This window comes from Hemicordylus capensis, chromosome 2, assembly GCF_027244095.1.
Source record: "Hemicordylus capensis ecotype Gifberg chromosome 2, rHemCap1.1.pri, whole genome shotgun sequence".
Lineage (NCBI taxonomy): Eukaryota > Metazoa > Chordata > Lepidosauria > Squamata > Cordylidae > Hemicordylus > Hemicordylus capensis.
This window is the reverse complement of record NC_069658.1, coordinates 217,829,376-217,841,616: the sequence shown is the minus strand read 5'-3', so window position 1 is coordinate 217,841,616 and position 12,241 is coordinate 217,829,376. Positions and strand designations below refer to the sequence as shown.

Genomic DNA, 12,241 nt, shown 5'->3' with positions numbered 1-12,241 from the left:
GAGGTAGCCGGCCACAAAGAGCGCACAGATGCTCTGTGCGGGGGTCGGCTTGTTGGAGAATAATTCTCTTAGGCATTCTCTTCCTCTCTGGCTGAAATGTGAAAAAATAGCGGTTGGAAAATTCTTCCAACCATGTCTAGCTAGCAGTAGCAGAAAGCAGCCTGCCATAATGAGTCTATGGCAGAGGTGGGGTGCGGACCTGCTCCCTAGATAATCCTGGCTCTCCTTTTTCCATAGAGTGTCTGCGGGTCGTGTTGGGCTTTCAGTGCCACCGGAGCCCTGGAAGGTCTACATTTTAAGAAGACAGGCAAGCTAGTCTCATTGAGTGAACAGAACCTCGTGGACTGCTCCTGGAAGGAAGGGAACGAGGGATGCGGAGGAGGGTGGATGAACTGGGCCTTCAAGTACGTGCGGATTAACAAGGGCATAAACTCCGAAAGTACCTACCCATATGAGGCAGAGGTAACTCTTGAACAAGCTCTTATAGAGAAATTCTTCTCCCTCTCACATCACACAGAATCAGGGGTCATCCCATGAAATTGATTGCCAGGAAATTTAGGACCAACAAATGGAAGTATTTTTTCACACAATGCATAATCAACTTGTGGAATTCTCTGCCACAAGATGTGATGACAGCCAACAACCTGGATGGCTTTAAGAGGGGTTTGGATCACTTCATGGAGGAGAGGTCTATCACCGGCTACTAGCTGGAGGGCTATAGGCCACCTCCAGCCTCCAAGGCAGGATGCCTCTGAGTACCAGTTGCAGGGGAATAACAGCAGGAGAGAGGGCACGCCCTCAACTCCAGCCTGTGGCTTCCAGCGGCATCTGGTGGGCCACTGTGGGAAACAGGATGCTGGACCAGCTGGGCTTCCTTGGGCCTGATCCAGTAGGGTTTTTCTTATGTCCTTGTGTTCTTATGTCCTTATGTTCTATGTTCTTAAGGTGGGAGAGGGGTGCATGCCCCAGCCTCAGAATAATCTCTGTGCAGATTGTTAAAACAAATTTTCAGCATGTATGGTTGCAAAAACCTTTGGACAGGGAGAAGCAGGGAAAGGAAGGTTTAACAGTCCTGGTGTGTTGCAGGGAGAGGTGTGGGCAGACCTGGTCTACCTTCTAATGGCTCCAGTGACTTTTCCACATTCAAAACCATCACCTAGGAATAGCCCCTCTCGGCTGAGTGGCCCTATTTGGAGAGGAACCGTTTCCTCCTTTCTGCAGAGCCAGAGTAAGACTGGGTTGGCATTTCTCTGCAGGACGAACCCTGCCGTTTCAACCCTTCGGACCGAGCGGCCACGTGCACTTCCTTCAAAAACATTGCAAAGGGGAGTGAGAAAGCCCTGGAACAAGCTGTGGCCAAGGCTGGCCCGGTTTCCGTTGCTGTGGATGCGAGCACCTTCCAGTTCTACAAGTCAGGTAAGGTGCTCTTTGGCAAGAGAAGAGTCCAGGCGGGTGTTGAAAGCAGAGCACCCTTTTGGGTTAGTGGAGGGCAAAAGTGCTGTCAGTTATGGAAATGGATGTTGAACTTCAGAATGTTAGCGTGGGAAGGGCCCTTGGAGGTCTTCTAGTCTAGCCCCCTGCTCAGTGCAGAAATCATCCCCAACGGATAGCCACCCAGCCTCTGTTTGAAGACCTCCAGTGCAGAAGAGTCCACCATTGCACAAGGCAGGCTGATTATTTATTTTATATGAGCAACCATTTATATTGTTGAAGTTCTTGTTTTTCTGTTAGGTGCCTCTTGTTTGGGAGTGCTCTTCTGTTGCACATTATTATATGGATTTAGTACCTCGGAAATGGTTTCACAAGTTTGCAGAAACTAAAAATGCTATGGGATGTTCATAGCGTTGTGCCCCAGGGCCATTTTCTCACTCTGTATATGCTCAGGATACAGTTTAATAAAATATAGTTCACAATTAATCTCAGAGTGGGAAAGGGAGCCTGGTCTCCACTGCCATCTGGTGGCCGGTTCTTTGCTAAGAGAATCATGGACTCAAACCAGCCCAGAGAGACACAAGGCTCAGACCACTGATTTTTAAAATCAAAAATGCTTGATTGAATAAAATGGTAAGATAAGGCAACTTATATTCTGAACAGTTTATAAAGTGTTAATTAGAATTAGTTTTCTATTAGTTTCTAATGTTTTTAGTTTTTGTATATGTTTTTAACTTGTTTTATCCTAACCACCCAGAGACTAATGTTTGGGAGGTGTACAAATTTGATAGACAGACAGATAGACAGACAGATAGACAGATAGATAATAAAATTCATTATTAATTATACCGGCTATGTGTTGTTATGCATGTATAGTGTAGGGCCCCAGAGTTTCTCAATGTGTGGGTCCCCAGATGTTATTGGACTTCAACTCCCACGATCCCCAGCCCCAGTGGCCTTTGGTTGGGAATTATGGGAGTTGAAGTCCAGTTACATCTGGGGACCCACAGGTTGAGAATCCATGGCGTAGGCTACGGCAGCAGAAAGCATTTCTTAAAATTTCTTAACATCTCCGGAGGAGGCTTGGTGGGGGAGGGGGCATCATTACCAGTTTCGATCGAAGCCTGGAGGTGGGGCTGGAACCTGTGAACGTTGCTGTCTTGTTTTGAAAGGAATTACTTGCACTGCACACAGGTAGCTGGTCTCAAGGGGTTTGCAGTGCAGAGGTGCACCTAGGTAATTTTGGAGCCTGGACCTAAAGGCCTTTGGTGGATGATGAGCAACGTTTCACTAGTTTCCCCAAGCTAACTTGGCAAAGAGGCACCTTTTTAATGTGGTGATTCTCTTTATTTAGCAGGGGGAGAGTAACTGGCCCTATCCACCCCCAGCACAGTACCTCCAGTGACTGTTGCTCGTGTCTATCTTATGTTTCTTTTTAGATTGTGAGCCCTTTGCGGACAGGGATCTATCTTATTTATATATTATTTCTCTGTGTAAACCGCCCTGAGCCATTTTCGGATGGGCGGTATAGAAATCAAATTAATAATAATAATAATAATAATAATAATAATAATATCAGCTGAAGAAAAAAGGCTGGCATTAGAAATAGTGAGTTGATGGCTGCAGGAATCCAGGCTTGCATTCACTCACGCAGTGCATTATGGGAATTCTGAGGGCCAGGAGGACACGTCCTGACCCCTGACCCTCTGAGCTGCCTGGGATAGCGGAGGATCATCTGGGTGTGTGATGTGTGTGCCCAGCAATGGAACAGCAGTTGTCTGCGGGGAAAGTAAGTTTAAGCAGCCTTCCCTGCCAACTGACCAGTAGTCCTCTCACTCAGTCATGAGAATGGGTTCATTGGCTTCAGCAATCCAGGTTCACACATTAAAGGGGGCGGGGAAGTGCAATACTAAAAGAACATTTGCGCAGTTCAGATATTCATCCAAAAGTTGGATGATGTTAGAGGATGTAAAAAGTGATGGATAACAGTGAGGAAAGTCAAGTGAGTCTTCCACGCTCCTCTAAAACCCAAATCCTGATCAAGCAGACCCATTTTTCCTCCCCCTGCCAAAGACATAGGAACATAAGAAGCTGCCACATACTGAGTCAGACCATTGGTCTATCTAGCTCAGTATTGTCCACACAGACTGGCAGCGGCTTCTCTAAGGCTGCAGACCGGAGTTTCTCTCAACCCCATCTTGGAGATGTTGGGAAAGGAACTTGGAGCCTTCTGCATGCAAGCATGCAGATGCTCTTCCCAGAGCAGCCCCATCCCCTGAGGGGAATATCTTACAGTGCTTACACATGTAGTCTCCCATTCAAAAGCAAACCAGGGAAGACTCTGCTTAGCAAAGGGGACAATTCCTGCTTGCTACCACAAGACCCGCTCTCCACTCCCTTCCCCAGACTCCATTGCTACTTCACCAATGAATGTCACACTCTTCTGCAATAGTGCTGTCACATTCCCAGTTCTGAGGACTTTATCCCTCTCTGTGTAGGCTTTCCTTGGCACTGGGAGGGAAGGGGCATCCACATCAGGCATCAGTTCCTCCTTCTGGAGAACATCGGTGCACCTGCTTCCACAGTGGCTCATGTTGTTGTCCGTAATTTTCATCCTGATCCCTCTTGTCTCCAACCCCTCCAGGAATTTATTTTCTCAAGGGGTGCTTCCAAATGTTGAACCATGGCATGTTGGCAGTGGGCTATGGCACCCTCAAGGAAGACAGAAAAATAAAAAATTATTGGATCCTGAAGAACAGGTGAGAGAGAGAGAGAGAGAGAGAGAGAGAGAGAGAGAGAGAGAGAGAGAGAGAGAGAGAGAGAGAGATGAATGGTGTGTGTTGGAGGTGAGAGCACATTTGCCAGGTAAGGGTAGGCAATATGATTTATTCATCATGGGAAGGTCTTGATGAACCCTGGGGTAGGGGACGGACGGGTGGGCCTACTGAATCTCCAGTGGGAGGAAGTTCCATCACTTAAAAGACCCTATCCCAGGGTTTCTTAACCATGGGCCCCCAGATGTTGTTGGACTACAACTCCCAGAATCCTCAGCTGCAATGGATTTCACTTGGGGATTATGGGAGTTGTACTCCAACAACATCTGGGGGCCCAAGGTTAAGAAACCCTGCCCTATCCTGTCACTGGCAAGCAAAATTCTGAGGGAGGTGGGACATAAAGCCGATCTCCAGTTCGAGATCTGAGTGACTGGCCAGGTTTGCCTCTGCTATACAAAGACTTTGAGGCTATTCACATGATGGGACGAAATCGGGCTAGCCTCCACTAGCCCAATTTTGTCCCATCGTGAGAACCACCGGACCTGGCTGCGAGCCCGGTGGTTCTTAAGTGGGTCACCCACTTATGTAGCCCTCCCCTAAGTCTGGGTTAGCGGACCGAGCGCTCCGCTAACCCAGGCTTCCCGATCGTGAGTTGCCGTGGCGCAGCTCCACGCCATGGCTACTCATGAGTAGACCCCTGGGCGGGAGGCTGAAAAACAGCCTCCCGGCTCGGGGATCTCTCCAGCATGCCCTGCGCACTCGTGCAGGAGCTTCCGGGGGCCGCGCGGCCCCCTAACTCCCCAGCCCCGGCTGGCTCCATGACGGAGTCAGCAGTTGTGTGGGTGGTCGCAGCGGCCGCCCAGGCAGGACTTCCTGCTCGTCTGTGGGGAGAGCGGGCTTAGCCCGCTCTCCCCGTTAACCCTTACAAAGCGGGTCTCACTGATTGTGAGACCCGCCTCAGCACGTGTTTTTATTTATTTATACACTTCAAGTAGTGAAATGCCAGTCATTATGACAGAGGGTGGTGTGTGTGTGTGTGTGTGTGTGTGTGTGCGCGTGCGCACGTGCATTTTGCATCCAACCCACCCTCAAGGAGTTCAGGGCAGCATACATATGACCCTATGCACCCACTTAACCTATTCTTACAACGAACCCTTGAGGTGGGATGGCTTAGTGTTCATGAGAGTCATGCTTCCTCAATTTGAACTCGATTTGAACTTCCTGTGTCGGACACTCTGCCCACTAGACTAGAAATGGTTGAGAATACGTGGGAATTCTTCTGTGCCCTGCATATGGTAGTGAAAGCCAGCCCGCCCAGAATCAGGGGCTGGGGCAGACAGATTTGCCGCCCTTGCCACAGTGGCCTGCTTCAGATACAACACAAATCTAGGATTGAATTCTGCCTTCATGAAATGTTTCCTAGCCCTGGAAAGACATGCTTCCGCCCCTCTGCATGCAAGGGTAGAAAGAATTTTACTCCTGATTCTGATTAAGAACAAACCAGGATCATTCCTTATGTCCGAACTGAGTGATCCTGGCTTACTCTAACCATAGTTCCAAAATAAACCCAGATAGGAAACTGGTGTTGTATCTGCTCACAATCTCTGGTGTCAGGCACTGGGCTGGAAGGAGCTTTGGCACATAGACACCCAACCAGTATGTCCCAGAGAGCAACCCATTGTCTGCTGGAACTCAATGGGAACCCATTGAGAATCAAAGTAGGTCTTGTCTCCAGGGCTTTACCCCTCTATCTGCACAGCCCCCCGCCCTGGATCAATTAACTCCCCTTCCAGTCATGAGAAGATAAGTACAGCCCTGCTGGATTAGGACCAAGGCCCATCTAGTCTAGCATCCTGTTTCCCACAGAGGCCCACCAGATGCCTCTGGGAAACCCACAGACTAGAGGGGAGGGCATGCCCTCTCTCTTGCTGTTGCTCCCCTGCAACTGGTATTGAGAGGCATCTTGCCTCTGAGGCTCGAGGTGGCCTATAGCCACCAGACTAGTAGCCATTGGTAAACCTGTCGGCCATGAATTGGTCTAAGCCCCTTTTAAAGCCATCCAAGCAAGTGGTCATCACCACATGAATGAATGAATGAATACTTTATTACAGTCTTTGACACAATAACACATAACATAGTACAAGCAGTACAAATACATAATGTCAGAATTCCCTAGATTAATTATGCGTTGTGTGAAAAAGCACTTCCATCTGTTGGTCCTAAATTTCCTGGCCTTCAGTTTCATGGGATGACCCCTGGTTCAAGTGTTTCTCTATTCCATGCATAATTTTATACACTTCTATCATGTCTCCAAGTAGCTGCCTCTTTTCCAAACTAGAGTCCCAGATGCTGTAGCCTTGCCTCATGCGGAAGGTGCTCCAGGCCCCTGATCTTCTTGGCTGCCCTCTTCTGCACCTTTTCCTGTTCTCTCCTCCAGTACTTGCCCCACTAGATGCTGACCAGGGTAGGGATCCAGGAGTGTTACAGGCCTTGGATAGCTCTGAGCACACTGAGCCAGAAACTCTGAGAGGGATCCCAAGAGCTGGGAATGGCCACACTAAAGGAATGGTGCTCCAGCGGCTTCTGGGAGCAGACTGCCAGATTTTAAGGTGTTGCCTGGGGAAGAGACTTAGCTCCATCACTTCCCCAGGGAAGGGTCTCTTTCTTAAAATGGACTTGCACAGTTTTGCACACTCTTGCAGTGCTGGTGGACTTGCACACTCTTGCAGTGCTGGTGTGGGCTCTGCAAATATTGACAGGACATCAGAAGTTGTCTCCCATTCAGAAGATGAAAGCAGGGCCCTGTCCTCAGGTCATGGAACACGGACACATAGGAAGCTGCCTCATACTGACTCTGACCCTTGGTCCATCTAGTTCAGTATTGTCTACACTCTGACTGGCAGAGGCTCTCTTGGGTTTCAAGCAGGAGTCTTTCCCAGCTCTATCTGGAGATGCTGCCAGGAAATGAACCTGGGACCATCTGCCCTGCCACTTGAGCTGTACCCCTTCCTCATGGGTCGTCCTGCTTATCCTAGTCTTGTGGGTTCGCAGCAACATGGGGTCACCCTGGGTCAGGGTCACAGGTTGTCTGCAGCCCGTCTCATCCCCTGAATTGTCCACCTTATTCTCCAGGAGTGGGGAGAGGGGTGGGCCAGGATATAGGTTCATGATACCTGATAGTTACACCTGTCCTGGGAAAAGACTGAGCTTCATCTGATTCCAGTTAGACTTATACTATAGGGCGGCCCTTCCATGTGGCAGGGTGAGGCAGTTGCCTCAGGCTGCAGATTATTGGAATGCCAGGAAGAGGGCAAGTTGCCCCTCCCCCGACCCTGCTTTTAAAAAAATGGAAAGAGGGGAAGGAGAGTGCACACAAGGAGGGGTGGCATTTGGCATCCTATGCACCCAAATGTCTTCAATTTCACACCAATGTTGAAGACATTTGAGAGTGCCAAATGGCACACCCAAATGTCTCCAGCTGCCCCTGCTTCGTACACATCCGCCCTTTCAAGTTCTTATAGGACCTCATCTTCTCTCCAACTTTCCCTCCCACAGCTGGAATACTTCTTGGGGCGAGAAAGGTTACATGCGGCTGGCAAAAGGATACCACAATCAATGTGGAGTAGCAAGCCATGCCAGCTATCCCACCCTGTAATCAGCCAAGGATCCTTCCTTCTGCGACCTCCTCAACTTACTGTAAATGCTCCAAGCCTTCGACTGGCAAGTTGCTTCTGCTTTCACCGGTTTCCACGCTGCGGAAATGACTTCCTGCAGAGCTGAAATTCCAAATATCTGAATCTGTTCAACGAGGGCTCCATATTCTGGAGCAGTCCATAAAAGCCTGCATTTTGCTGAAGCTGGTCTACATTCTGATGAACTTTTGATACACTTGACATTCCCCTGGACCTTGCACCATATCGGAACCTGGGAATCAAAATATTGAAACAGTTGGCTTTAGTTGCAGTACAGACACTCACTTGAAGAACTTGACCAGTTCAGGCATTTGGAGCTGGTTTAGATTCATTTCGTGCAAAAGCATACCAAGCTCTTCTGCTTTCAGTGTGACCCTACAAAATGAACAGAGTGTCCACCACTGAATGTGATGAGATAAATAAATAATATATTGCCTTTTAAAAGCAAGGTGTTCTTGCAGAGCCTCCCACAAGTGGGTAGGATGAGGATCCAGTCTTCCGCCCTGTGCCATTTTTGGAAGGGTGGCATAGAAGTCGAATGAATAAACAAACAAACAAATGTGGAATTGGGGTGGGGGGCTTTGGCAGTCATCTTTGGAACAAGAATTGGTTGTTACCAGTGTCCGCCTTGGGACTGGCTCATCAGCTTTGGGGATCTGGAATCATGTGGTCTGCTTTTTATGACCTGCTTTCCATGTGTGGTAAAGGTAAAGTGTGCTGTCGGGTCGGTGTCGACTCCTGGCAACCACAGAGCCCTGTGGTTGTCTTTGGTAGAATACAGGAGGGGTTTACCATTGCCATCTCCCATGCAGTATTTGTTTAATTTATTTATTTTTACACTTATATCCCGCTTTTCCTCTGAGGAGCTCAGAGTGGTGTACATGGTTATTTTTATCCTTACAACAACCCTGTGAGGTAGATTAGGCTGAGAGATACGTGACTGGCCCAGAGTCACCCAGTGAGTTTCATGGTTGAAACTCAGGTCTTCCTGGTCCTAGTCCAACACTCTAACCACTACACTATGCTGGTGCTCTTCCTATATCGCTGCTGCCCTATATCTAATGACTTGAATACCAAGCCAGAGGTTCCCGGTTCAAATCCCTGCTGGTGTGTTTCCCAGACTATGTTTCCCAGACTCTGGGAAACACCTATATCAGGCAGCAGCAATATAGGAAGAGATTTTTATAGAGATTTTTATACTAGGCGGTATATACATTCAATAAATAAACAAGATGCTGAAAGGCAGGCATAATCTCATACTGCGTGGGAGATGGCAATGGTAAACCCCTCCTGCATTCTACCAATGCCCTCAGAGCTGGATTGAACTAGAGTTGACAGATTTGTATATTTCCCCCTCCTTCTCTGCCTTCCCATGTGATCGGATCCAGAGTACAATCCGGGCAATCTGGACAGCACATTTGAAATCTGCGTAAATCAAGGTGGAATTTAGCAGCAGCCGGATGGAAGAGCGAAAATCCGGGCGCTACCCTAAATTCCGGGGGACATGGCAACCCGAGATTGAACACTACGTGCAGAAAGAAACGTTGGTGTTGCTCCTGTGTGAGCTTATAGGATTGCGGAGCTGGCTCTGTTTCACCTTTGGATATTCCTGTTGCTGTCTATAAGGGTTTGGTTTCCTTTCTTTAAATATACGTAAAAGTCTTCTCTTCCTGGGGTGAGGGAAGCCTTTGAAACCCTGCGATGCTCTCTTCTCTGCCCCCCCCCCCCACGGAGGTCTCTTTGATTTTTCCTTCTTCTTGCTCATGGTGATACTTCAGCACTTTGTGGCTGAGTTGCAGGCTTGCACTTTTTTGTCAAGTAGCAGGTTCTGGTCCTGCAGGCAGCACCAGAGAGAAGTGGAGATGGAAGCCAGAGCGAGGAAGAACAGCAGGGAAGCGCTTCCCATCCGGTCCTTATGATGTGTTTTAGAAAACCAAAGTAACTCCATTTTACTTAGAAAACCTCAGTCTGACTTAAAGTAACCCCAGCCCAGCTCAGAGCCATCATGGCCTCTCATGATCAACATCATTATCTCTCTCCACTAAATTGTATCTAAGGAAACTTGGTTCTCACAGGATTCTCACTGTTCTTTGCTGACAACTAAGAAAACAGGATGTAACCAAATAAGGAGTAATCACCAGATGAACATTGAATCATTCGCATGCGTACTAGATACTTAGTCCACCATTTTATTGCCACGTATACTATGTCTAGGGTGTCAGCATCATTCAGATTGTCTGTATAAATGTAAGATGCACCTATAACCAATTTGTATTCAGTGCAGAGCCAAAGCCCACTGATTACCTGTTGCAACTGCAGTGCAATAAAAGCCTCAAAAGTATTCCGAGTCTGTTTGATTGGCTAAAAGGCGGACCCAGGGACGAACCGAATTCATATCACTTAGGCGCCCCCTCAAACCTATATAGGCCCCATAGCCTGGATGCCTTGGGAGGCGGGGGGGGGGCCTATTCTCCCCCACCATTATATTGCTCCACCATATGTGGACCTCCGAGGCTGGCCAGGCCTCTGGACTGCGGCTGTCTGGGCACTTCTCTGACTCCAGCCCGGTGCCTCAGCAAGCCAAGGCCAAGCTGCTTGCTCAGAAGGAGCAGAAGGAGCAGCACGTCCCCACCCACGCCCGCCCTGCACCCAGCAGGGGAAGAGGGCACTGCTTGATCCGCAGAGGAGAGGCAGGGAGCTGCCACCCGCCTCCGTATGGGTTGGTTCCCCCCTCAACTGCTAGGCCTCAGGACTGCTGTGCGGCCCTCCACGTCTTCATGGGAAGCGAGAGAAGGGAGCGGGGGAGAGCCGCTCTCCCTCTCCGTGATATCGCTGTAATATCCTTCTCTCTCAAAGTCTAGGTCGGGCCTGCTCAACTTTGGCCCCCTTCCCCCACCAGCTGCTTTTGGACAACAACTCCCATAATCCCCAGCCACAGCTGCCAATAGCCAGGGATTATGGGAGTTGTAGGCCGACATCTGCAGGAGGGCCGAAGTTGAGCAGGCCTGGTCTAGGCTGCAGCCTGTATCATACTTGAACTCTGCATCTCCTAAAGGGCAGAGAATCTGCTTGCTTGGGAGGGGAGGAGGGAGACGGAGTATTGCTGCCCTCCTCCTCCTTTATAACTTATATTTGTACCTCTGCTCAGGGGCAGAGGCACACTTAACCCTAGACTTTGGGGCCGAAGTGCAGGGCCTCCACAGGAGAGTGTGGTTGCCCAGCAGAGCATGATGAGGCTTAATTTGCAGGGGAGTGGGGGTGGGGGTGGGGGTCCAAAGGCCTTTAGGTCCAGGCTCCAAAATTTCCAAGGTGCACCTCTGCTCAGGAGCCAGGCCTCAGCCTTGCTGGAGCTGAACTGCTGGGCCTCAGTGATAACGAATTGTTTAATCCAGGCCTACAAATAAGTATATAAAAGTGTGTATCAAAGTATAATTCAAAAGTTTAATGAAATTTAATGGAATATAAAGCTAGCGGGTTATTCAGAGTTGAGAAGCCTCTCGGTAACGGAGGCCAAAGTCAAGAGCAAGAGGCCCCCTCTCAAGAATGTGGGTTGAGAGGCCCACCAGAGATAACAGTACCAGGAGTGGTCAAACATATGGCATTGGCTAAATTCCTCAGTCAGCAGAAAGAGGGTCTTGCTGGTACGAAGAGATACCATAGGGATTAAAGTTGTCATAAAAGCCAGGTAGTAACTCATCTTCTCAGGCTCTAGATGACACCTCTGGAATATGTAAGTTTGATCACTAATGACGTGTATTAATCGCTTTGTTGATATGCTTGTATGTTTGAAACCTATAAAAACTTACCCGCTGTATGACTCGGGGCGCAGTATCAGACAGATGCTCTCTGATGATACTTGTGCCTTTCATGACATGAAATAAAAGCGCTTTCTTTGAGCAACGCACCCTTGTTGTTTGACTCCATTCAGTTAAGGCAACAAGTATATTGGTGAGAATTGAGCCTAATCCTCTTTGGTTCTGGCAAGACGCCCCATTCTCTATCCAGGTGATAGAAGGATGAAAGCCAGTGGCTGAATCAAACAGGAAGGCTAGATTCTAGAGGGTTTTCCCCCGCAACATCAGGACGGCTCTTTTTAGCCACTTTCCAGTGCTGCATTCCCAAGACAAGGAGGGAGCTGCTTGCTCCGGAGAAGAAGGGAGCAGGGGGGCATGCCCTCCGTTATGCCACTATATCTCTCTCTCTCCAAGGCTAGGCTGCTGCAGCTACCACCCTCGAACCCTGCTGCTCCTCGTCAGTGGCGGGGACTCTGCTTGCCCTCCTCCTCCATCATTATATTTTTACCTCTTCAGGGGCCAGGCCTGAGTCCTGCTGCTGGGCACATTC

General features: G+C 49.0%; 2 protein-coding genes across 5 annotated transcripts in view; one reads left to right on the top strand and one right to left on the bottom strand.

Annotated features, from left to right (window-relative positions):
* Window positions 1-10,238, top strand: part of LOC128347397 (procathepsin L-like) — a 26,960-nt gene extending 16,722 nt beyond the window's left edge. The window contains exons 5-8 of the mRNA XM_053301960.1: window positions 238-462; window positions 1,257-1,416; window positions 4,076-4,190; window positions 7,761-10,238. Coding sequence (XP_053157935.1) covers window positions 238-462; window positions 1,257-1,416; window positions 4,076-4,190; window positions 7,761-7,860 — 600 coding nt within the window. The 3' untranslated portion in view covers window positions 7,861-10,238. The remainder of the gene's footprint in view (window positions 1-237; window positions 463-1,256; window positions 1,417-4,075; window positions 4,191-7,760) is intronic.
* Window positions 1-12,241, bottom strand: part of LOC128347398 (uncharacterized) — a 16,469-nt gene extending 4,228 nt beyond the window's left edge. The window contains exons 1-3 of one of the 4 annotated variants that reach the window (XR_008317550.1): window positions 12,200-12,241; window positions 7,901-8,129; window positions 6,361-6,948 (exon numbers count right to left, since the gene is read on the bottom strand). Coding sequence is in view for 2 of the 4 variants with exons in the window: in XM_053301961.1 (XP_053157936.1) it covers window positions 6,425-6,948; window positions 7,901-8,129; window positions 11,704-11,766 (816 nt within the window). In the remaining 2 variants the exon portion in view is untranslated. Of the gene's footprint in view, window positions 1-6,360; window positions 6,949-7,900; window positions 8,130-10,201; window positions 10,838-11,703; window positions 11,843-12,199 lie in introns of those variants that run through there. The other 3 variants (XR_008317549.1, XM_053301961.1, XM_053301962.1) reach the window with 3 other exon arrangements.